Source organism: Paralichthys olivaceus, chromosome 2, assembly GCF_024713975.1.
Source record: "Paralichthys olivaceus isolate ysfri-2021 chromosome 2, ASM2471397v2, whole genome shotgun sequence".
Classification (NCBI taxonomy): Eukaryota; Metazoa; Chordata; class Actinopteri; order Pleuronectiformes; family Paralichthyidae; genus Paralichthys; species Paralichthys olivaceus.
The window spans coordinates 2,280,444-2,304,845 of record NC_091094.1 but is presented as its reverse complement, the minus strand read 5'-3'; the positions used below and the strand labels follow the sequence as shown (position 1 = coordinate 2,304,845).

The window sequence follows — 24,402 nt, the reverse complement described above, 5'->3', positions numbered from 1 at the left end:
GACACACACTCACCCTGAGGGTTTGTGGTTAACGTAGAATCATTGAATCTGTTGTTTGTGTGACGTTAGAGTTTTAGAGCGCTGTCGACAGAATGTTGTTCAGCTTGAGTCTGAACCAGTGGAACCAGTAAATACATGATGTCATGATGAAAAGCAACACATCAGGACGGAACCTATGTTTATTTGTTTGTGTGTGTGTGTGTGTGATGGGAATGATGTCGTCGTGGCGTCACTATGCATCATTGTAAATTGGCATTATAACAATATTAAAAGTAAACATTGCCTGATTGAGGTTTATCACCCTCCAATGATTTGTATCACTGGTGATCAGACGCTGTTCTGTCCTGGTTGATTGTTTAAGATAAGATAATCCTCACAATGTGCTTCAGGAAGAAAGAAGCACCGTGCAACACTTCAGTGTGAGGACTCTCAAGTTCTTAGATTTTGCATCAGACACTAACAAGATAAAAACTTCTGATGCTGCTTCATTCTCTCGTTATCCTGAATCACGATTTTGTTGCCTGTCTCCACTGTCCGTTAACTCCTCCCGAGGACATTTTTATTTTTTATTTGGACCGTTAGTGACGCTCCTCTGTAATAATGACAAGACCCTTTAAAAAAAAAAAAAAACGAGGCTGAATCACTGATACATTTAAATACCTTTATTTTGTTCTGTGTTATTCAAGAGTAAAACAAAACAGAACCTAGAGACTGAGACAGTATAAAAATAATTTAAGACAAAAAAATACATCAGGTACAGAAAACATATCTAACAAACTTGTGCTGAGTGAACCTGGACTCGTTTACTCTTTGTTCCATAAGAATCCACATGGTGAGGACTGTGTGATGTGCATTCATAATAAGTTACTGTTAAATAGCAGTTGAGCAGTTTGACAATATGTTTAAACAAAAGTTTAAAACTTTGTGCAGCAGAGAGTGAGAGTTGAGAGGACAGACTTCAGATCAGCAGTCCCGGTACAAGCCAGTGAGGATGAATGACGAATGTTTCATTTGTTCATGCGAAGATTCCCAGGTAAATATTCCCAGAATCTTTTTCCCCCCAAAATAAATCTCAACAAATAGATGATTTCTAGCAAACAAATGAATTAATTATTTCTCTTTGAGTTAATTTGTTCGTTAATACCTCGAAGTAAGAAATCCTCAGAAGAAAGTGAGTCCCTCGTAAAATGAAATATGTGAGAAATTCTCACATTCTGTTGAAGAATTTATCATATTTATCTTTTTTTTCTGACATTCTGATCTAAAATCCTTTTCTGACATGTTCTCCACTGAGTTCTATTCAATTTAATTTGCAATACATCGTGGTGTCATTGGCACAACGACGGATGTTGATGCATGCGGAGCTTCCTGAAGACACTGCCTTCAGGAAGCAGACACCATCTTCTCCGTTCTCGAATGTGAAGGACAAACTGTAGAATACCAACATGCCCAACACGTGTTTCTCTTTCCTCCGTCCTCACATCTGCTTCACTCTCTGCTGCAGGAGCTGCAGCTGATGTGTGATCTCGTTGGGCAGGTCGTCATTCACCTCCGTGGTGAAGTACTTCCTCACCTCTTCCACCTCCCTCTGCCAGAACTCCTGATCCAGGGAGAACAGCTCATCCAGGTCCACATCGCCCTGCAGACCCTGGAGGTTCAGGGAGCCGTGGCAAGGCAGGTGACCCACGGCGGAGAGCGTGGCGCCGGCCTCGCCGTTCACCCTCCTGAACATCCAGTCCAGAACGCGGATGTTGTCGCCAAAACCGGGCCAGAGGAAGCCGGCGGTCGGGCTCTTGCGGAACCAGTTGACATGGAAAATCTTGGGGAGCTTGGCACCGGGACGCTCAGCCATGCTCAGCCAATGAGAGAGGTACTGTCCAAAGTTGTAGCCGAAGAAGGGGCGCATAGCGAACGGGTCGTTCATGATTACCTTTCCTGGAGAGAAGATGGAGACCGGGGATGAGTGAATATCTTTCCATCAGCACACTACAGTAAAGTGAAGTGTGTCTGATGTGTGTGCAGGCAAACAGAAGTTTGAGTTGTTAAATAATAACCAGGATCCTTCAGCTGGGAAGAATCGAATTAATTCATGATAAGACTCAGATAAACGTTTGTGGTGAATGAAAAGATTCTGACCTCTGTGTTCAGCTGCAGCAGTGGCCTCCGATCTCATGGCCGCTCCAACAAACACTCCGTGCTGCCAGCTGAAGGCCTCGTACACCAGAGGGACGCCTGAAACCAACCAGAGCCACGAGTTAGACAAGAGTCTTTAGCATTAGCGTTTTTATAGTTTCCAGGTTTTCCACCCAGTTCCTTCTCACCCTCTGGTCTGCGCCCTCCAAAAATGATGGCCTCGATGGGGACTCCCTCTGGGGATTCCCACTGCGGATCAATGATCGGGCACTGACCGGCCGGAGTGCAGAAACGAGAGTTGGGATGAGCACAGGGTTCACCTGCGAAGAGAGGGAGACACGAGTGTAAGCGTTATTTCTAATTCTTGTCCAGTTAGATTTAAGAGTTTTGATTATAGTATCTTCAAACCAATAATCTTTCTGTACAGGTCTCACCATCTTCTGAGCTCCAGGGCTTGTTCTTCCAGGACGTGATGGTGACTTCCTCAGGCAGCGCTTGGTCCATCCCCTCCCAGTAAACACCGCCATCGCTGGTCTCGGCAACATTTGTGAAGACGGTATTCTTGACAATGGTCGCCATTGCGTTGGGATTGGTTTTGGCCGAGGTTCCTGGGGCAACGCCGAAAAAGCCGTTCTCTGGGTTGATGGCACGTAGGTTGCCTGATGAAGGGAAATGGGAAAAGTGAATATTTCTTTGCGTCCCTGATGTTAAACTGAACTTTCGAGTGTCTGTCCCCTCTCACCTTCATCATCAAACTTCATCCAGGCGATGTCGTCTCCCACACACTCGACCTTCCAGCCCGGCAGCGTGGGGCAGAGCATGGCCAGGTTTGTTTTCCCGCAGGCGCTGGGGAAGGCTGCGGCCATGTACTTCTTCTCTCCAGCAGGGTTGGTGATGCCCAGGATCTGAACGGGGAGAAATATTTAGTTTGGTGAGACTGGATAGGTTGTAGAGTTTTGGATGGAAGGGTGGAATCGATCCCTGAATGCTAAACTTGTTTTCATGTATTCCTTCCTTTTCCTTACCAGCATGTGCTCAGCCAGCCACCCCTCCTCCTTGGCGATGCGTGAGGCGATGCGAAGGGCGAAGCATTTCTTTCCCAGCAGCGAATTTCCTCCGTAACCACTGCCAAAGGAAACGATCTGCCTGCGGTCGGGGATGTGAGCGATTAACGTCTCCTCAGGGTTACAGGGCCAGTTGTTCACCAGGGGCTCTGAATGACGAGGCAGGAGAGTGGTTACAGTTTAATCAGTGGACAGTTTGTTTTTAAAAGACGGAGGAAAATATATGATGTTACATGTTTAAGCAGTTGTATTAACGTGTAGAGGTGGATTCAGGATGTGTTTCTTCATGAAATGAGATGTTTTGATTTCTCAGAGAACAATTCATGTTTGGAAGGACGATATTTATGAGGGATTTAAAAGTGGTTTCATAAGGGAAGACTAAATGGAAACTGCAGTAGCAGCAGTAGTTACAGAAGTAAAGTATTTGCACAGTATTTGTCCCAAACAGGTTGATGTTGCTAACATACCTTTGAGCGGCAGAGGACAGCCAACGGAGTGCAAACAGCGGACAAAGTCGCCGTTTCCCAGAGCCGACAGCACGGCCTTCCCCATGCGGGTCATCACCCTCATGCTGGCGACCACGTAGGGAGAGTCCGTCAGCTCCACGCCAATCTTAGAGAGGGGGGAACCCACCGGACCCATGCTGAAGGGGATCACATACATGATGCGGCCTGAGGACAGAGAGTCACACAAGTTCAAATTAAACTGAACCTCACTGAAGTTTTCCCAAAAGGTTCTTTTTGGTTTCCACACGTTTGTTAATTCTATCGAACACGACTTTCAGGGAAATTGGAATCAAACATTTTATTTTCTCTGCGCCACCTTTCATGCAGCCGGGGAACCGCTGAGCCATGGCCTTGTCGAACTCTTCCGGGGACATCCAGCGTCCCAGCTGGCTGACTCCCCCTCCCAGCGGCGTGGGCACCGTGTCCTTCTGGTCCCTGGTCACGATCACCGTCTTGCTCTCCACGCGAGCCACGTCCCTTGGGTCGGTCCTGGCCAACCAGCTAGAGGAGGAAGATGACACCGGGTTTTTATCTTTCAATTTTTCTCCCTTTCTAGTTCTCTAAGTCTAAACAAGTTCACGCCTGGGTATAAAACGAACGTACTCAAAACATGTATTAAATGACATGATGATAATCTGTCGCCTGAGGTCGAGCTGTGTGAGCTCATGTTTTGCGATGGCTGCAGGCATGTCAGGTGTTGTCGGACTGAACAAGCTGGATTTACAGGTTTTCAGGAATGTAATTCTTTCCATAACATGTTATTTACGGTGCTCATTGTCTGTATCAACAACATGACGTGCAGGTTGCATTAGGAAAACAGAGACAGTCACTCAGCAACAAACACTCAGAAGACCCTTCACATGTTACAATAAAACAGTCTCATGATATAAAACTGAACCTGAACTCCAGGAGAACTCACCAGTTTTCATATTTGCTGAGCTTCTTGATCATCCCCTGCTCCTCCAGCTGGGTCAGGATGGCACGGTTCTCCTCGTCCGAGCCGTCGCAGATGTGGATGGAGTCGGGCTGGCACAGGGTCACGTTGGCGTCCACGAACTCCCTGACGGTCGAGCTGAGGGCGCTGAGGTCGCCCTGCAGGACCCTGGGTCCGCTCTGGTTCTGGGACTGGAGCTGAGGAGGCATGTCGGAGGTGGTCTGGAGTGGAGAGAGCGAGCGAGCGGGCCAATGGACAGAGAGAAGGAGATGAGAGAGGAATAGGAGGAGCGGACGAGCCTGAAAGGTCGAGGACGGGAAAGAAAGAGGAGAAAAACAAGTTCAGTCACAACCAAAAAGTGAAAATGCTTTGCTGAATCAAGGTGAAATGCATGATGGTACAGAGTGGAGGCCAAAGGTCAAAGGGATGTGAGGACGTCACAGGGTAAATGTCAACGTTAGCGCTCGTTTTAAAATTCAAAAGACTGCGTGATAAGTATTTCACACGAGAGCAGACGTGTCCTGAACAAGCTGAGCGAGGCTGCTGCTGCTGCTGCCTCTGCAGATGATGCAACAGCTTCCCCGTGCATCTCCGCTGAGGAGCAAGAGAAAGAGAAATCAGGCTTGTTACCTTCAGGAGTTGGTTGCGGAGCAGGAAGCCTTTAGCTTGGCCTCATCAGCTGAGGGGTCTGTCGGCTGCTTTCAGGAGAGAGCTGAGGTCTGTTCCTCTCTCGGTCAGTTGTGTCTGCTGCAGAGGGTTCCTTCTTTTTAAAGGCTGGGATTCCCATTAAGAGGGGGAGGAGGGGTGAGGGTGTGTGAGGAGGTGTGTGTGTGTGTGTGTGGGGGGGGGGTGATCAGACTCCTCCTGCAGGTTACTTCCATGAACTAGTTGTTCTGAAAAACACAGCGTGTCACAGGCCGCTGGGGAAATTATTAATCAGCAACGGTACGTAACATCGTCTTCACGTAACCGGTTCTCTCTGCCCCCCCCCGAGCTGATAACTGAGGAGCTGTGGAGCTGGACAACATCCAGAACACACACACACACACACACACACACACACACACACACACACACACACACACACACACACACACACACACACACACTGTCACCACTGTAACACACTCATACAGGGGAGATTGTTAAATGAAGAGGATTCATTCTAATTTATGATGAAACCAGGTTTTAATACAATCAAAAGTGATTTAATTTAAACAATTTGAATGGATCTTTTTAAGTAGTTTAACTTTTACAGTCAGACCAACACAGTTACTTTAGTGCAACAAACATGGAAAGGAGTCATTTCCCTCTGACTTGATTTACCCAGGTTTAAATTACCTGTGTAAATCTGCTAAGTGTCAGTTTTGTTCTTTGATTTTTATTAATTTGTTCTAAACTCCAACATTTTCTATTCTGTCTCTTTAACTGAAGTTTAGTTTTGGTTTCTGATTTATGAAACCACCTTTAAATTCATCTACATTTCTATTTACATCTGCATCGAATTACACAAACTCATATGAACGTGCAACAAGATCAATAAATTATTCTCTTAGAAATAAATAAAAATACATAACAGAGAGACCAACAAAATGAAATCTCAGCCTCCTTTACTTTACACTGACGACTGAATTAAGCTGTAAAACTCTTCTGCAGATTTCTTTGTCCCCCACACACACACACAACTTTGAACTTTGACCCACGTCACTAAATGATGTAAGTTCAGGGTTCGACATTGTGATCCTGATCTGTGACGTGGGCAGCGCCGGCTGACTTCCTTTTAATTGGCCGGCTGACAGAGGCTCGCCCTTGTGAGGTCAAGGGTCAGGGAGGGAAATGTGTGTGTGTGTGTGTGTGTGTGTAGCAGCTGAGGACACACACACACACACATTTATCCTTTAAAGGTTTGACGGTTGTAGTTTTGATGATCACGTTATTCCGTCATGATTAAAATGACACGTTTCTCTTTCAGCTAACGTTCTCCTCTGATGCCTCCTTAGATCTGATGTCACTTCTATGTGTTCATATATTAAAACCTTAAAATCTCCAGTTCACGTATCTTGTCTTAAACTTTCAGTTAAAATATCCTCATGTTGTATTTTCCGTTTAAACATGTTTAACTCTTTGAACATTTGTTTTTTTTGGCCTCAGAGACCTTGACTCTTCTTCTGCAGGTTGGATTTTTAGTTGGACAATATTTGCTCAACATTTTCTCCCTCAGTAAATACTTCTGATCGTCCTCAGCGCTCTCTCGTCGTGCTGCTGCCTGTGTCTCTGCAGACACACGGCCCTGAGTTATGTTGCATCGTCTTATCTACAATCCAACGATTTGGGAGAAGAGGAGAATACGTCCCATCTCCTTTTGTTTTATACTTTTCCAAGAAACACTGAAAACGAAATCTGGTGCAACAGTGAGAACCTGGATCGGTTGTTAGACGTTAGATGTGTCAGCTGGTTGTTAGATGATGATTTACTTTCTTCAGTCGTTGTCTTTTTTTCATCACTGTGTATGAAGCACACGTAACTTTATCATGTTAGAATCCAAGGTGCATTTTGATTTGTCTTATTTTATATCAGAACAAAATGTACATGGTCATTAACAGGCATGTACGAGCCTGCAGGGATGTGTGTGTTCGTACGTTAGCTTCTCTTTTGAAGTTCACCCGTGAGTCTTAAGTTACGACATCACTCTGTAGAAGTGGTTTTTCAGAAGTAATGAATATCAGCTCCTCAGCCTTTCCGTCATTAGACTCCACCGGTGACAGAGTTAAATATGTGACTCGAGTTCATTCATGGCCCAAGACGAACGTTCAACGTTACATAAGAACCTCTGCTCAGGTGTTTCCTGAACAACCGTCTCGATTGTGTAACAGCCTGTCGACGGTGATAAAAACACCTCAGGAGCTTCGACCTGCCGACGACGCTTCCATTTAGATTGTCAATAATTACTCAGGGGATATTTATCCACCTCCGATCATGATGATATCTGAATTTTGGAGGTAATCTTGAATTTAAAGTGTATTGCATTTTGGTTGGTTGTTGGTTATAAAATACCTGCAGCTGTATCTAAAGGATTTCGTGGAAAATATAAAGTATGTCCTGCCGTATCAAATACAAGAAGACCTTGAACATCTCACAGGATTCAAACTACCACACATCTGAACACACGTTGGTTTACACTCCGACAATCAGTCGAGGATTTTCAGTAATCACACAACAAAACTAGGAAATGTTTGTGGTACGTGATATAAAGTAGGAAAGTCTTCGCTATCGGATAAAAGTGACGAGACAGACGAAGCTTTCAAAACATTTTCAGATGAGATTCTTTGAAAACTGTGAAAGACTTTATTTATCAAGTTACAACCAGAAACAAACTTTTCTCAACCTCTTCGGTTCTGTCTCTGTCTGATACAGTTTTCTTAATAACCTCCACAGAGGTCGACTAATTAGAAGTAAACGAGCAGTTGATGACATTTTAAGTAGAAAGATTTCTCGGTGGACTTCCTGCCCCACAGGAAGTGAATGCTTCATTCACACCATCGCTCGCTCAGAATAAAAGTGAACGGGTCCGATTACGACCAACTCGTGACCTTCTTCTCCTCCTCAGCTCATCCACCAGTTTTTATGAATTCAGCTCCTCGCACCATTTTACTTTCCACAGGAATCTCTGTGTTAAAGTTCATTGAGATGAGTTTTGTTCCAGTGGTGTCTCGGTGTGTTCACAACAAACAGCTCCACTGTGATGGCCACACACCAGAAGATTACAGCAGCAGTTCTGCAGCTACAATATAAAATATTAAGTTTTATTCCGTTCTGTTTTTGTATTTGCAGGATGACTTCAAGCAGTGGTTTGCATTGACACTCTATGGTATGGATTAGTGTGTGTGTGTGTGTGTGTGTGTGTGTAGCTCAGAACATTTACGAGCCCCTCTCTGGACACAAACACTGATACGGCAGCGCTGACTGATCAACTTTCCTCAGTGCAACTTGCTCAACAACAACTGATAATGTTGTTTTGTGAGCCGTGTGTTTGTGCGTCTGTGCGTTAGCGTCTGACTGGTGCAGCAACATTGTTTTAAATAAATGTGTTGACTCAACTTTCCCCTCACATGCACCTCAAACAATACGCAAGTAACAATTACATGTCAACATGTCAGCAAGTTATTATAAAACTCAATAATAATGTGATTATTTCTATCTGATGCACTTTCACGCTTTTTTTATGTGCATGAAAATACAAAGATAAAAAAATAAATAGATAAATGTTTTCAATCCCTGGTATAATAATATTAAACGTATTTATGTTGCACGTTTCACACATTAAACATTGAATCAAATGTTGAAGTTACATAAAAAAAGTTATACAGTGAACAGTCGTAGAAAATGAACGTAAAATAAAAACATGAGCTACGATAAAAGTCTGAATAATAACACCACTGCATAATAGTAATACATTGAGGTGGCACACAAATTAAATTTAAAACAGCAGCAAAGTTTAAATAAGATGCAAAGCTGCTGTTTTCTCGTCTCGTGATAAAAACAGACGTCGGGACAAAATGTTTCTCAGCGGTTAGGACATCCTCAGATATGGTTTATGTCTGCACTGTGTATGTTTAACCTGAGCTTATACATTGGAAACCTCCAGTGCATTAAAGTGTCAAATATAAACCAGGCTTTGTGTTCAACATGAGGAGATATGTTATCTCACCTCCTTCCTGTTGACTTGTTTTTGTAGGTTTGCAGCTGCTGTGGTCGACAGGTTCACAAGACGGGACGGAGCTGAGAGACACAAAACGAACGGACAAAGATTCTTGATGCAAACATGATCAGATTTCTTGTCTTTGTCCAAAAAGTAATTATATTAAGTTCATTATCATCAACTAGAATGTCAGATGTTTGGTTTCTTTCAGTTTCACGTCCAGCCACTCACTCACTCACTGTGAACTTCTGTCTTCACATTAACTCACTCGGACATTTTACTAGTGAGCTGACAGGAAAACTCGAGCGAGAGTCAAGAGCAACCGATTCGGACATTTGTGTTATCACACGGCCCGTCCAGGAAACGTGTGGAAAAATCTCCAGAGTTCAATGAATGTCTGAAATCTGCTTTAGAAATCGATCCTCTAAATATGCCGGATAGTTTTTCTTTAAAGTTTCTGCAGCACTTCTTTAGAAATTCACAAAGCTCTTGAAAACAATGCCCTGTGTGTTAAAGTGTTAAAAAATCAAAACGTTTCCTAGATCCACCCTCGAAACTGGATCTGCTCCAGAAGTTATCGAGTTCCTTCTTTGAACATACGACAACCTTTCAGCGAGTTTCGAAAGAAGAATAAAAATAAAGATCAAATAACTTAAAGGTCAAGTGTGAAAGATTCAGGTGAGAGGATCTATTGGCAGAAATTTAATGTAGAATCATCCTCATGATGTTTTCACGAGTTCGTTTCATCTAAATTGTATGAATTGTAGTTTTCTTTACCCCAGAAAAGACCCTTTATATTTAAATACTTTATATTTAAATACTTTATATTTACATGGAGGGGACCCTCTCTACAGAGGCCGCCATGTTTTTCACATTAGTCCAAACTAAAACCTTGTGAGTTTTAATGACGACTGAAGCCACCGCAGGTTCTTTCTCATGTTTGTAAGGAGAGGGGGGGGGTGAGGGGTGTTCAGCTGCACTTCAACACTAGATGTCACTAAATTCTACACACTGGACCTTTAACACAGTGTGTAAATGAAGGTCAATGCTGATAATCAGGCCTGAAAGACAGAAAACGGGAAAGAGAGAAAGTTGTGGGTTTAGTGAAAGTGTGTCTTTGTGCATCGATCTGGTCTCTGCAGTGTGTCGTTCAGTTCTTACAGCAAACAGCAGCAGATGAGGTAACAGATCCAAGTGCACTGACGGAAAGCCTGATAACACACAGAGCAAATACGTCATACGAGTAATTCTGACACAGTGAGTGAAACTTTACCACGGTCAGATCAAAACCTGCTCACGTCTGAATATTCCTCGTCCCGGCCTGGAAGTATTACCCACATCATCTGCTGGGTTCACATACATTTAAAATACTATGATACGTAATGTTTGTAAAGATACTGATGAAGCCACATTCACCAACAAAGATCAAATCAATAGAGTTTCAAACTATTTAATGCAAAATATAGATGAAAGTCATGAAGGGCTAAGATGAGGATGAAGGGATGAAGGAAGGAATCAGGCTTGTGGATGGATGGAGGTGAAGGTGAGACTCTGCTTACAGATGTGATGAACCTCTGGACAGATTGATAGAGACTCTACATACAGATGTGATGAACCTCTGGACAGATTGATAGAGACTCTACTTACAGATGTGATGAACCTCTGGACAGATTGATAGAGACTCTACATACAGATGTGATGAACCTCTGGACAGTTTGATAGAGACTCTACTTACAGATGTGATGAACCTCTGGACAGATTGATAGAGACTCTACATACAGATGTGATGAACCTCTGGACAGATTGATAGAGACTCTACATACAGATGTGATGAACCTCTGGACAGTTTGATAGAGACTCTACATACAGATGTGATGAACCTCTGGACAGTTTGATAGAGACTCTACTTACAGATGTGATGAACCTCTGGACAGATTGATAGAGACTCTACTTACAGATGTGATGAACCTCTGGACAGACTGATAGAGACTCTACATACAGATGTGATGAACCTCTGGACAGATTGATAGAGACTCTACTTACAGATGTGATGAACCTCTGGACAGACTGATAGAGACTCTACTTACAGATGTGATGAACCTCTGGACAGATTGATAGAGACTCTACATACAGATGTGATGAACCTCTGGAAGAATCTACTTACAGATGTGATGAACCTCTGGGCAGATTGATAGAGACTCTACATACAGATGTGATGAACCTCTGGATCGGCTGCAGCCTAGAGCTCTTTACCACCAACACTGATCTACTGTTTTTTTTATTTCATCATCATCACATCATTACAACAACATGATCATTTTGTTATTTAAAGAAAACTATGAGGACAAGTCAGAACTGAACCAAAGACAAGTCCAGATTCCCTTTATTTGAGCGCCACCATGTGGCTCTGCATTATACTGCAGTCCAGTTAAAAAGAGCATGTAAATAAAGACCACGTTACTTCAAGGGTTGCAGGGGGTCTAACCCGACTGGAAATAACCCTGATGTACCACGGTTACCGAGGAACAATAAGAAGTGTCACCTGTTGATATGAAGACTGAGAAATAAGAAGAATCCAAATGTGGTTTTCTAACGGTCATTTGAAATGATCAATAGAGCAAATAGTGGTAAACACAGTGGCCCCTGTAATGAAATGAAAATCTTTTTAAACATATATACACACATACATATACATGTGTGTGTGTGTGTTGTATGTTTAGTGTCAGGTGAATGTTCACAATCATCTCACTTTGGTTTGTCTTCGTCCTAATTAGAGCAACAACACGCATGACTGAAAACACATAGTTGACCCAGAGACCCTCCAATCACACTGTCACTATGGCAACACACACACACACACACACACACACACACACACACACACACACACACACACACACACAGGGGATGGAAGGATGAGATGTGTGTGTGGGAGAATCCCATCTCCATGACGACAGTAAACAGGTCTGACAGTGTGGCTTACACACAGGTGAAACATTAGCCAGGCAGAGAGAGAGACACCACACACACACACACACACACACACACACACACACACACACACACACAGACTCTCACGCTGGTCAGGACAGATGGCGGAGTCAAAGCGAACATCTGAACCCATCAACTTTGTGCATCAGGATGAAATCTGGTAAAACTTAAGCTGAAACTTTTTACACAGTTGTGTGTTTGTGTTTCATTAACATGATCTGTGTATTGATGTGTTGATCAGAGGGTCGTGATTATCAACCGGAGGTTTGAAACTGGGGACAAAAGTCAGATCTTATACTTAAACAAGATGTTTGATTCTTATTGAATAATCTTTTGAACCGTTGTGGATTTATTGGTAATGTATGCTTGTTGTGAATCACAATTATTATTGGTATTAATGTTATATTTTGTTCCCTGATAATCATGTAAAACACATTGAATTTTCCCTCAGAGACACATATACTATAGATAAAGCTTGACATATGCTGTTGTATCAAGAAAAGCTCCTTGTTTGAATAAGATGTCAGTCGACATCAACTTAAAGTGGAAAATATCATTTGTGGAGAAATGACGATTGAAGATAAAAGTGTATTGTTTATTTAAAAAACTGAATAACATCATAACTAATCTTTTAGAAACTCTTCTCACCACAATGACAAACCACAAATACTTGTTGTCGTGGTTACTGCACTATGTTGCCATCAGGGGTAACAGCCCAATTCATGTGTGTGTGTGTGTGTGTGTGTGTGTGTGTGTGTGTGTGTGTGTGTGTGTGTGTGTGTGTGTGTGTGTGTGTGTGTGTGTAGGAAAGCACATGTTAACATGGAGAAGGATTCAGCTGAAATCTGGCCCAACAAGTGGGGCTTCCTGACCGAGGTTTACAAAGAGGTAAGCAAACACATGTAAGTGTATTCAAAAGTAAAGGTACATGTATTGTAGGAAATAATGTACTTTATATTATTATTATTATTATTATTATAAACTGTCTTCTTACAAAGTACAAGACGGATGTGAAGCTGAAGACAAGTTTCCAAATGGAGCTTCATCTGGTCCCAAGACCTGAGACCCCTCCAGAAAAATTCATCCAGGTAGTTCATCTATCTGTCTATCTATTTATCTATCTATCTATCTATCTATCTATCTATCTATCTATCTATCTATCTATCTATCTATCTATCTATCTATCTATCTATCCATTAGTCCATCCATCCATCTATCTGTCTATCTATCTATCTATCTATCTATCTATGGTATCTATCTATCTATCCATCCATCCATCCATCTATCTATCTATCTATCTATCTATCTATCTATCTATCTATCCATTCATCTATCTATCTATCTATCCATTAGTCCATCTATCTATCCATCCATCCATGCATCTATCTTTCTATCTATTTATCTATCTATCTATCTATCTATCTATCTATCTATCTATCTATCTATCTATCTATCTATCTATCTATCCATTCGTCTGTCTATCTATCTATCTATCCATTATTCCATCTCACTCTCTATCTTTCTATCTCTCTCACTCTCTCTCTCTCTCTCTCTTTCCATCTCTCCCTCACACTCTCTCTCTCACTCTCTCTCTCACTCTCTCTCTCTCTCTCTCTCTCACTCTCTCTCTCTCTCTCTCACTCTCTCTCCCTCTATCTTTCCATCTGTCTCTCTCTCTCACTCTCTCTCTCTCACTCTCTCTCTCTCTCTCTCTCACTCTCTCTCTCTCTCTCACTCTCTCTCCCTCTATCTTTCCATCTCTCTCTCTCTCACTCTCTCTCTCTCCCTCTATCTTTCCATCTCTCTCTCCAGGTTGGCCCCTCCCCTCCAATCCCTCAGACAACTCAGGCTCTGATTGGCTGGCGCTCAGGCCGCGCCCATCTTCAACTGGAAAAGTACGGCGCGGTGCATCATGGGAGACGTAGTTTTGTGAAGGAGCTGGGCTGGCCTCTGGACGCGTGCTGAGCGGATCGTCCCTCTGTCGCTGCTGCTCTCTGATGCTGCCTCGATAATCAGTGATAATAGATATTCATTATTATTGAATGCAGATTAAAAAACACTGATGGAACATTTATGTTATTTAACACAGTCCGTGATCCTTTTGTTCAAACCTTTATATAATATATAATCTTATATAATAATCTTATATTATAATCTTTATATACAGTCTATGGTTCAAACACGTGAAACACGTGAAACCTTGTGTGATGTTGGCGAAAAAGTAAAAACAATAAAGCAAACTAACAAACAGCTTGTTGACTGGTCTGGATAAATATATCACATAAACCTATATTACAGTGTATTTTAATACATAACATTGTATTTTAGTAGATCACACAGTATTGTATTGTGTTGTATTATATCATATTGTAATAATAGAAGTGATTGGCAGGAAGCAGAAAATGAAAAATAAGAAAAATAAGAAAGTGTAAAATCCCCTGAATGTTTCGTGTCGCGGTCACGCCTGAGTTACGTAACAGCGCTGACGTAATGACATCACGAGGCCTGTCTGGAAAGCGGAAGTGAGGAGGAAAACAACAGCGGCGGCGGCGGCGGGGTCGAGTCCGTGTAGTTGAGGAAGAAAGAAAGAAAAGCCAGCGGGCGACACGTCGATTTAACGGTTCCGTTAAAGTGCCCACGGTCGATTTACGGTTAACCGCGCCGGTTCGGTTTCACGTTTGCTCGCACGATGTCGTTAATCGCGAAGATTTTCGGCGGCGGAGGGAAGAGTGGGAAAGCGCCCACCACCCAGGACGCGATCCAGCGACTCCGAGAGACCGAGGAGATGCTGGCGAAGAAACAGGATTTCCTCGAGAAGAAGATCGAGCAGGAGCTGCTGACGGCGAAGAAGTACGGCACGAAGAACAAGCGAGGTGAGGAAGGAGCTGCCGGGGAGCTTTGTCACCCTCGGAGTCCTGGGAGAGCCCGGCGAGTTCCGTGGTTAGCTCGTCAGGCTAACAGGGAAGTTTGCTCACCTGAAGTGTGAGTCCATGTTTAAATGTCTCGCGTGAGGCCACAGTTCACCACACAGCTGAGAAACGTGGATTACTACTATTATTATTATTACAGGAGCCCGTGGGCCTTAACGCTTCACTTCCATCAGACACAAAGAGCAGAAGTTATTCCAAACTTTTATTAGATAAACAGTTGTTTTCTCACCACGAGCTGTGAGATTAGTTATAGAAATATGATTTCAGCTCAAACTGGTTATAGATAAACATCTGATTGATAGGATCTATTGGTAGAAGTTAAATATACAATAATCCTCGTGATGGTTTCATTCGTGAGCGATCGTCTGAACTGTACCAATTGTTTTCTATATTATTATAATATACTATGTATTTAAATACTGTATATTCACTGAGGGAGCGGGTCCTCTCTTTCACAGTGTTCCAGAATGGACAAAGTTTTTATGACAGCTGTGACGTGAAGTCATGATTAGAAGTGGAGGGTGTGGTGAGTGGTGTTCGGCTGCTAAATGCAACTTCACCACTAGATGTCCCTAAATTCTACACAGTGAACCTTTAAGTTCACTCATCCATATTCACTACCGTGACCTACCGACAAACGCTAACAATTATTCCTCACAGGTTATTCGTGAAGTTTTTATACACAGCACTGGTGTTACAGGCGTCGAGAATGAGTAAACATCCGTCACCACGTCTGAAAACAATCACAGGTGTCGTGCACTCAAACAGGTATGTGACAAGGACATGTGTTGTTGCGTTCGAGGCTAAACTATACAAAACTTTTAACAAAATGCGTTTTCAAATGCGTTAAGTCCACATCATCATAAATAATAAGGTTTATTATGTTTGATTAGGAAAGTGTGTAAATCACTAGTAAGAGAAAAAAAGTTTGACTAAATTGTTATTGTCAGTTTAATTTGTCTATTTTAAAACAGATTTAAAAACCAGTTTTTCTCGCTTGAGATGAAAATGTTTTGTATCCAGAATGTTACCCACCCATCGTGTATTTCATGCTTCTCATGAAACTCACAGACAGTCGTTTCATACATGCACTAACCTGTGAGTAGGATTTTAAATTAGTTGTTTACTTTGTGAACCAATCCAACTAACACAGATGGGCCAGGACTAGTGTTCAACTTAACAATCAACGGCAGATTCAAGTTTATTCCAAATCAAGTTTTAAAGTTTTCAGTCAAGTCTGTAACCCTGACGTAATATTCAGACGTGAAGTTGATCTCCTGATTCATAGCAGCATTGTGTCCAGACCAGAAAAGAAACCTAAGAATTTATTACAATGCTTGGTGAAACCTGCAACTACCTGGACTGTGTCCACGGCCAAGCCTTGTCAATAAATGAAGCTAAGGCGCATTAGTATCAACCATCTGATCTTTATCTTGACTTTAATGAACAGTCACGATAAAGAATAAAACCTTGTGTACCTGGCATCAGTTAATTGTCTGTGTGTGGTTTTCCTTTCTGGAAATAGATCTATTACCATTTCCTCCACCAAGGAAGTTATGTGTGCATCAGCATTTGCTTGTTTGTGTGTCTGTCAGGCAGCAGCATTACACAAAAAACATTGCAGTCTTTTCTGTGCTATCGTCATTTGCCAGATACATCTGGACTCCATTCAGCAGCTTTAATTCCCCTGAACTGAAGTTTACTGTGTTAGTTCTTCCTGCTGCGTGTTGAGATCAGATGCCAGTGTGATAATATGGAAGAGTTTCAATGCCAGGCATAAATGTGAACCTATGATTTAATGCATTTCTCTATGTAAAGATCTCGTAAATGGAGTATGAGGCTGTGACTGGAGAAATTTAAATGCTGCGGGAAATGCTTTGTCATGTTGGACAGGCTTTCTCCCTGCATTAGCATTGAACTGTATCACTGCTTCCATTTGTTACGTATAATTGAGTGTTCAAACCGGTGCATCATATTGTAAAGCATTTACTGTACGTGTGGTTTGACGTGTAACCAACAGTGCAGACAGGCGGGCTGTGGGACCGAAATATGTTTTCAGGAATTTATCAGTAGAATCAAAAAACATTTTGTCAACAAATCTCTTGTTAGTTTGGAACTGGCTCCAAAGCAGGACTGAACTCTGTGGTGGTCCTGGGAGCAGTCCAGGATGCACACTGCCTCTCAGCCAGTGCATGCTGGGATAGCCCCTCATAACCAAGAACAGAATAGTTATCAGCGATTATGATCAACGATGGCCGCTTGCACTTGTAAGAGAGGCAGAGCAACCACAGCAGGACCTGTCAAACGGCCTCCTGGTTTATATAGATTCCTCCACCGAGGAGGTTATTGTTTCCACTCCTGTCTGTAGTTTTTTTTGTCAGCAGAATTCTGCAAAAACAACTGACTGGATCTTTACGAAACCTGGTGGAAGGATGTGACTTGGGCCTAGAAAGAATTCATTACATTTTGGAGTTGATCCAGTTTTTCTTCAGGGCAACTGTTGGGCCTTGGCAGAGGTAAAGTTTGCACTTTACTGAAAGCCATTCTAGTTTTAGCTGCTGTGGGCAGGACTTGTCATCCTAACTTTAGCGATTCAACCCTCTTAAGAATAAGTAGCAGGGTTTTTTTTTCAGGACTGATGAAGCAGGAAGTGGGTGCCTCAACATTATTGTTGTTTCTGCTACAGCCCAGACTGTGGTCAGGCTTTTAAATTGGCTTTCCAGTGACACAGCACTCACCATCACCCAACCAGCAGAGGAGGGAGGAAGAGGTATATCATTTGATGTGTTTGCTAAGTGTCATTGGTCTGTGAGAGCTCAGTGTAAACTGTGCCACAGCCCATCACTTCGATGTTTTGATTCTATTCAAGAAACTCCTGATCATAAACACATTCTTCCACTAAGAGTCATGTCATTCCTTCTGTAGTGTTTGCGTAATCCTGCAAACTAACAAACCTAATTAACTTTCCTGTCTAAGTATATTTTATGTCATTAATTAACTCAGCCATGTGATTGCCCCGGGTGCAGATCCTAATACAAATCCGGATTTGGACGATTTAAACTTTATTTCATAAAGGGACCATCGGGCCTTGGTGACGATATGCGCCCTGCTGAGTGCCCTCATCGTAAGATTACATCATAGATTTCAACTTTTGTTCCGTTGGATAAAACCTACTCTGATATTTTTGGCCACAGTAGTTGTACCACAAATAACCAGTTTTCCCTCAAACCTGATTTTCAACATAGTCTTTTACCGTCGGTTGTTCTCCTGCTAGCTGGGCGACAGATGATATGCACACAATCCATATATTTTTTTAGTAAACCTACCACAATAAGAGCATCTGCGTTATGGGGTCTTTTCAGTGCTTGTTGTGTCCATATTTGAATACCATACTTCACTTCCTTATTTGAGCTTTGTTTATAATTTTCCACTCTGAGTTGAGACAGTAACTGCTGAGTAATTCCTCTGGGACCTGAATTCAGCTCCGCACTCCAAATAATCTGATTGTCATTTGTGTGATGTTGGGTAACAATGTTATCAGTCCAGGAATAGAGCCAGGCAATGATATAATCTAATGAAACTGCAACCATCAGCTGCTGTCTGGCTCCTGGTGGACCAGACCAACCACATACAGCTGTTAAATAAAGGTGCGAGTGTTCGCCTTGTGCTACCATGCTAGCAACATGCTAAAGGGACTATGATAACATGCTGATTTTAAAGGATGAAAAATGTGTATTCTCTTAGTTAGGCGTGTTGTCGACATCATCAGCACAAACCCAGAGGTCAGGTACAGTATTTGACTATCAACTAAATAATGATGTCACATCTTTTGACCTGTTGATGTCACTTCATCAAATAATCAGGGGTTAGCAAAGTTCATGTAAAGTGTATTTCAGCGGTGGACTGATGAATCAACCCTGCAATTCCCTTTAATCACTTTTGGGACGCTGTCATGTCGTCCATCTTATATCTATTTAAAGTCTATGTTACACGGTTTCTTGTTTACGTGGAGGTGTCACATGGATTGAGGGGTTAGAAGATCATTTATTTGTTTTGTGTTTTATCCGTCCTTCTGAAACACATTTCTATTATCGACGTCCTTTTGACACAGACCTTGGATAGGGAAACTGTTGCTGTGGCATCTAAAGCGATTACTTATAGCCGTGTATGTTTGTGTAAAAATGTCAAAGTGTGATCGATTTCCTGTGATAAAGGAGCTGAGTCAGGAATTAGTTCAGGAATAATTTCAGTTACCTGTTGCTGCTCACGAGGGTGACAGCGACTATAAAATATCCTAATCTTTTAAAAAAGCTCATCTTTATCTTATCCACCTATTAATATTGATCTAAACCTTAAAACCTTATTCTATCGTCTGCTAATCTTCAGTGTGAAGTGTACTCCAGGCACGTGGGTTGTACAGATTTGTCACAAACACACACCCTTCACATATGACTCAGCAGGTTAAGGTCACCATCTCCCTTGATGAGGTGAATGTTCCATGTTTGCATCTGAGGGGAATTCCCTGTGACCTGGTTTTGTAACGAGTGTTGTAACGCGGCAAAGAGCAGAAACACACTGAACTACGATTGAACATCCAATCTAGCTGCTACCTTTACTCTGGATCTCTCTCTCTCTCTCTCTCTCTCTCTCTCTCTATCCCAGGTGGTTCAAACCAGAGTAGACTGACGAACCTGAAACTGTCAGACTGAAGCAGGCTGCATGTTTGGGGCAGCTTGAACAGGGTTTTATCAGATTAGGAGACTACTGCTTCATCAGGACAAACACGGCGTCTCAACAGTTCAGTCGGTTCAGCTCATCACAGAGCAAACTGCTGCATCGAGTGAATCCCAAAGTCCGCTGGAGATAACTTCATATCTGCTTCAGTGTAAAAGTGTTTAACTTTTACTCTTAAAAGAGAAAATTATTTGTGGATGATAATAAAGTTATTCATATATAAGAACATTTGCTAAATTACACAAAAATATGAACTACGACCCTCAATATGACAAAATCTGTGTTCATGCCTGTCATATGTGGAAAGTTGATTTATTGTATTTCCCACAAAAACCTGAAGATGATGATGAAATAAAACAATGTTTTGGTTTAATTTAGGTTTGAAGTTGGTGTCAGAATTGGTTTCAGTTATTAAAGCATGAGCCAGGTTTGGTTTTAGAACCTCCACACCTCCTTTTCCTCTGCAGGAGTGGCTGCTGTCATTTGAACTAACTCTCTCTCACTCTTTCTTTCTGTGCAGGAGCTCTACAAGCCTTGAAGAGGAAAAAGCGTTATGAGAAGCAGCTGGGTCAGATTGACGGGACGTTGTCCACCATTGAGTTCCAGAGGGAGGCGTTGGAGAATGCTAACACTAATACAGAAGTGCTCAAGAACATGGGCTTTGCCGCCAAGGCATTGCAGGGAGCACACCAACACATGTAAGAGACACATTTCCAACGTTGGTATGAATTTGCAAGGAATATTATTTAGAGTCTCATTCCGTTGGTGTTCATGTTTTCTGTCTTTCTCTGTGTCTTCCTTTCTCACAGGGACATAGACAAAGTAGAAGATTTGATGTCGGACATCACAGACCAGCAGGAATTAGCCCAGGAGATCTCTGATGCCATTTCCAGACCAGTCGGCTTTGGAGAAGACTTTGATGAAGTGAGAATATCGAGAAATACAAACGTTGTGAAGCCTGACGTTGAGGTTTTACCTCTGAATGTTATCCTGCAGAGCAGATTTCTAGAGTTTTTCCTGATCCTGCTGTGTGTGTTCAGGATGAACTCATGGCTGAGCTGGAGGATCTGGAACAAGAAGAGCTGGACAAAAATCTGCTGGAAATCCAGGGAGCAGAAGACGTCCCTCTGCCCAGCGTACCATCTACATCACTTCCTGCTAGACCAGGTACTGCATGAAAACTTAAAGAATAGAATGTTCAGTAGAATTTGTTCCACATCACACAAATCTGCAAGAGAAATTAAATTTCATGATCTATCTCTGTTTATTTTTAGCCAAGAAGAAGGAGGAAGACGAGGACGACTTCTCGGAACTCGAGGCCTGGGCAGCTAACTAAGCTAGCTTGCCATTCTAGCCAGCTAGCGCCCCTCTCCTGTCTGTCTCTGTGCTACCAGACAAGCCCCATTCATCTGGAGGACAGACAGAGACTCTGGGCTCCTGAGCTTGCTGCTCTGTCTTAAAGTCGACATCCCAATATCTAACCATACCCCCAGCCCTGAAGTATGCACTTGTGCACGTTTGCTGACTCGAGATGATGTGAACCCAGGCTGTACCCTTCAAATTAATGTTATAGTAAAAAATCACTTTGCTCCGGCCGCACACTCCTCTGTATGTAAAGGGCATCGAGCATGAAAAGTAGATGTCGTGCCCTCACAGCCTGTGGTTACGATTATCAAAGTGCTCTTTTTCAGAAAAAGAGTGCACGAATGAGCACTTAGAGCAGGAGCTGGCAAGTGCATACTTCTAGGGATGGGTGTGTGGAGGAACACGACAATGCTTGTTTCTGGGAGGAATGTGAAAAAATAATCAAAAGATGTGTGGGAAGAAAATCTAAAAAAAACAGAACGTGACTCGGCCATTTTTCTGCTTCCTGTGCTGTCATGTCTCTGCTCTTCTAAGATGGTGACGACAACCTTCATCCACACCATCTCTGCTAAATCTCAACAAAAAGGATGAATGATGAAAGTGTGGGACTTTCTTATTGAAACGTCACCGTCAAATTACAACAAAAAAAAAAAAAAACACTTTACAGAAGTTTAACTTTGCAGTGAAACGTTTTGTTGTCAGAGGATCCAGGGTTCGATCCCTCTGTCAGCCATATCCGGCACTGCCGAAGTGCCCATGGGCAACTTCTTGTTTACTTATCAAGGGCCATGTTGGTCCAACCACTTAAAATACTAAAATCTTGTGTGAGGAGAGAGTAAAAATAGATGAAACCTTTAGAGTATCAGTGATGCCAGTGCTTTGTTTCCACTGATGAAACTTAACCACCATGATCCCCTGAGTCTGCCGAACAATAGAAAAGTGAAAAGCACCCGTTCGGTCACGATTCTTTGTGAATATTCGAAGCTTTCAACCTCATTCTCCAAAGCAACTGATGCTCGTGCTAATGTGCTAATGCCCGACTCTGCCGGAGACTTTGGTTCCAACGTGGTTCCTAAACGTTCTTTAAAACAAGTCGATGACACTGGCAGATAAGAGCGAGAAAAGTTTATCAAAAGAGTCATTTGCTTTGTGGATTTTTTCGTTTGGTAAAGAATCTTAAAAGTATCATCGACGTCCCACCACAAAACCTAAAAAAAAACAAACATGTATTGGATAATCCTGTGAAAGGATCTGACCCCTGAGAACTTACAAGAAATAAGATTGATTTGATGAATTGATTTTTCCAAGTACAAAAATCTGATGGATTTGTAGAAGTGTGAGCAATGTTATTCCATCAGGACAGTTAATACATTACTGTGTAACGAAGGTACGAATGGCCGCGACAGGACACATTACAATGCTTCTGTTTCTGAATTTGAGATTGCGAGGTGTCTGACTCCCTCCGTGGTTTAACAGTGACGTCCTCTGAGAGAGTCCCACATGTGCTGAATTTGAAAGATTCCGGGTGTGAGCGTGCGTGATGTCTTCTCAGCCTCTTGACACAGTGACCTCTTCTTTTTTTTTTTTTTCCTCCTTTTCCAATTAACTCACCTGTAGTGGAAAAACATTTAATTTGAACATTGAACAACACACATGACACGTGTTGGCCTTCATGGTAAAATAAGGATTTGAGCGAGTCCAGCTTCTGCTCACCGCCCTGCTACTTATGCTGTAAAACCACACTCCCCTCCTCCCATCTGCAAACACAGTTATGCATGGACGGATTGGGGTCGGCCCAGAATCAGACAGCTGGTTGAGTGTGAACACGACGTATTTTTAAAAAAAAAAAAACAAAGGAGCAATTAAAAACTTTTCTCATTTTTGTAACACTAAATCACAAAGTGGGTCGACCCCAACCCTTTATATTTAACAACAAACTATCAAAATGAAGTGTAGATATGATGCCAATGGAGTTTGTTTTTTCTTTTTCGTGTGTGTGTGTGTGTTTTGGCTCAAATATTACTCATGTGCTATCTGGCTGTACAGGAACAGTGTGACCAGTAGCCAGTTCTGCTCAGAGCTGTACAAAGGGTTGGACATTGGAGATATTTTTTTTTCCGTGTGGCAACCATGTTGCTCTGTGACTGTTGTCAATGTTGGGTTGTATACACTTTATCTTAATAAAGTTGGGATTTAATGCAAACCTCAGCAGTGTCTCATCTTTACCATGGACTGTGTGTAAACGTGAAGTCTGGGCCGGAAAGTGAAGCTAATGCTAAAGTGCCTGTTTTCTCTCGAATGACCTGTGGATCGCTCTCACTTGATTTAAACGTCTTCCTGATGAGTTTGTGCCTCATTCTCTACTCTGAGGTCTTCTTCAACACACGAGGTTCATGTTTGTGAATTAAGGTCCAGTCAAATAGACCATGAAGCACTGTTTGCATTGGTGCGTGGATGTCGTGTGAGTGACAGCTGGTTTTGTCCAGTGGGTGCGGGTCACAGGTGTAGTTGGGAACGCACTGTTCTCCAGTTCTCAGTCAGGCTCCGCCCCCCCGCCCCCCACTCCTCCAAATATGGTTGCGTCTAGTTTTAAATAAAACGAGACGGTGCTGCACAAACTGTCAAACCCGAGGCTTTAAGACTGCAGCTGACGTCACAGTGGGTTGTAAACCACACACACAAGATGAATGTGCCTTTCACTCCTGTTTCAGTCTGTGAACATCTGCAGCTTGGTTCTGTGTAACTGGCAGTGAACTGTGGTTTGCACACTTGTCAATGGCTTTTCAGTGGAATTTTAAACATTCAACAAGCACGGGCTCCTCTGAGCAACTGACTCGGGTAATCTGTGTTAAGATTTGAAGTTTGAAATGTCAATGGTGCAGATGTGAATTAAGTTTTTAGATTGTTATTTCATTTGTGTGAATGTTTCAGGGGTTATAATATACAGATCTTGATTCTTCACTGTTTACGTGTATGTGTTTGTGAAACAAACATCATTTGGGTTTTCAGACCACTTCAACAATGACGTGTTTCCTGCACATGTTTA

The 24,402-nt window shown here is 42.4% G+C and overlaps 3 protein-coding genes across 3 annotated transcripts; 2 read left to right on the top strand and 1 right to left on the bottom strand.

Moving 5' to 3' along the window:
* Positions 1–647: 647 nt before the first annotated feature.
* pck1 (phosphoenolpyruvate carboxykinase 1 (soluble)) lies at positions 648–5,405 on the bottom strand. The gene is made up of 10 exons (XM_020113089.2): positions 5,268–5,405; positions 4,623–4,936; positions 4,020–4,204; positions 3,665–3,868; positions 3,159–3,346; positions 2,876–3,038; positions 2,568–2,792; positions 2,322–2,453; positions 2,137–2,232; positions 648–1,935 (listed from the first exon to the last, which is right to left on the bottom strand). The coding sequence occupies exons 2-10, from the start codon at positions 4,844–4,846 to the stop codon at positions 1,478–1,480; spliced, it is 1,875 nt and encodes a 624-aa protein (XP_019968648.2). The 5' UTR covers positions 4,847–4,936; positions 5,268–5,405; the 3' UTR covers positions 648–1,477.
* Positions 5,406–12,296: 6,891 nt separating this feature from the next.
* LOC138405859 (ciliary microtubule inner protein 1-like) lies at positions 12,297–14,577 on the top strand. Its single transcript, XM_069516058.1, has 4 exons — positions 12,297–12,487; positions 13,134–13,215; positions 13,326–13,415; positions 14,140–14,577. The coding sequence occupies exons 1-4, from the start codon at positions 12,429–12,431 to the stop codon at positions 14,290–14,292; spliced, it is 384 nt and encodes a 127-aa protein (XP_069372159.1). The 5' UTR covers positions 12,297–12,428; the 3' UTR covers positions 14,293–14,577.
* A 216-nt stretch (positions 14,578–14,793) lies between these two features.
* Positions 14,794–23,559, top strand: chmp4ba (charged multivesicular body protein 4Ba). The gene is made up of 5 exons (XM_020110579.2): positions 14,794–15,200; positions 20,512–20,689; positions 20,801–20,915; positions 21,032–21,158; positions 21,266–23,559. Exons 1-5 carry the CDS (start codon positions 15,017–15,019, stop codon positions 21,325–21,327), a joined length of 666 nt encoding a protein of 221 aa, XP_019966138.2. The 5' UTR covers positions 14,794–15,016; the 3' UTR covers positions 21,328–23,559.
* Positions 23,560–24,402: the final 843 nt, after the last annotated feature.

Coding starts and splice junctions, on each gene's coding strand:
- pck1 (XM_020113089.2), bottom strand. CDS start 4,846: ATGCCTCCTCAGCTCCAGTCCCAGAACCAGAGCGGACCCAGGGTCCTG. Junction 2,233..2,321: donor TGGAGGGCGCAGACCAGAGG/GTGAGAAGGAAC, acceptor GGTTGGTTTCAG/GCGTCCCTCTGGTGTACGAG. Junction 1,936..2,136: donor TGCTGCAGCTGAACACAGAG/GTCAGAATCTTT, acceptor TCTTCTCTCCAG/GAAAGGTAATCATGAACGAC.
- LOC138405859 (XM_069516058.1), top strand. CDS start 12,429: ATGGCGGAGTCAAAGCGAACATCTGAACCCATCAACTTTGTGCATCAG. Junction 12,488..13,133: donor GTGCATCAGGATGAAATCTG/GTAAAACTTAAG, acceptor GTGTGTGTGTAG/GAAAGCACATGTTAACATGG. Junction 13,216..13,325: donor TGACCGAGGTTTACAAAGAG/GTAAGCAAACAC, acceptor CTTCTTACAAAG/TACAAGACGGATGTGAAGCT.
- chmp4ba (XM_020110579.2), top strand. CDS start 15,017: ATGTCGTTAATCGCGAAGATTTTCGGCGGCGGAGGGAAGAGTGGGAAA. Junction 15,201..20,511: donor CGGCACGAAGAACAAGCGAG/GTGAGGAAGGAG, acceptor CTTTCTGTGCAG/GAGCTCTACAAGCCTTGAAG. Junction 21,159..21,265: donor ATCACTTCCTGCTAGACCAG/GTACTGCATGAA, acceptor GTTTATTTTTAG/CCAAGAAGAAGGAGGAAGAC.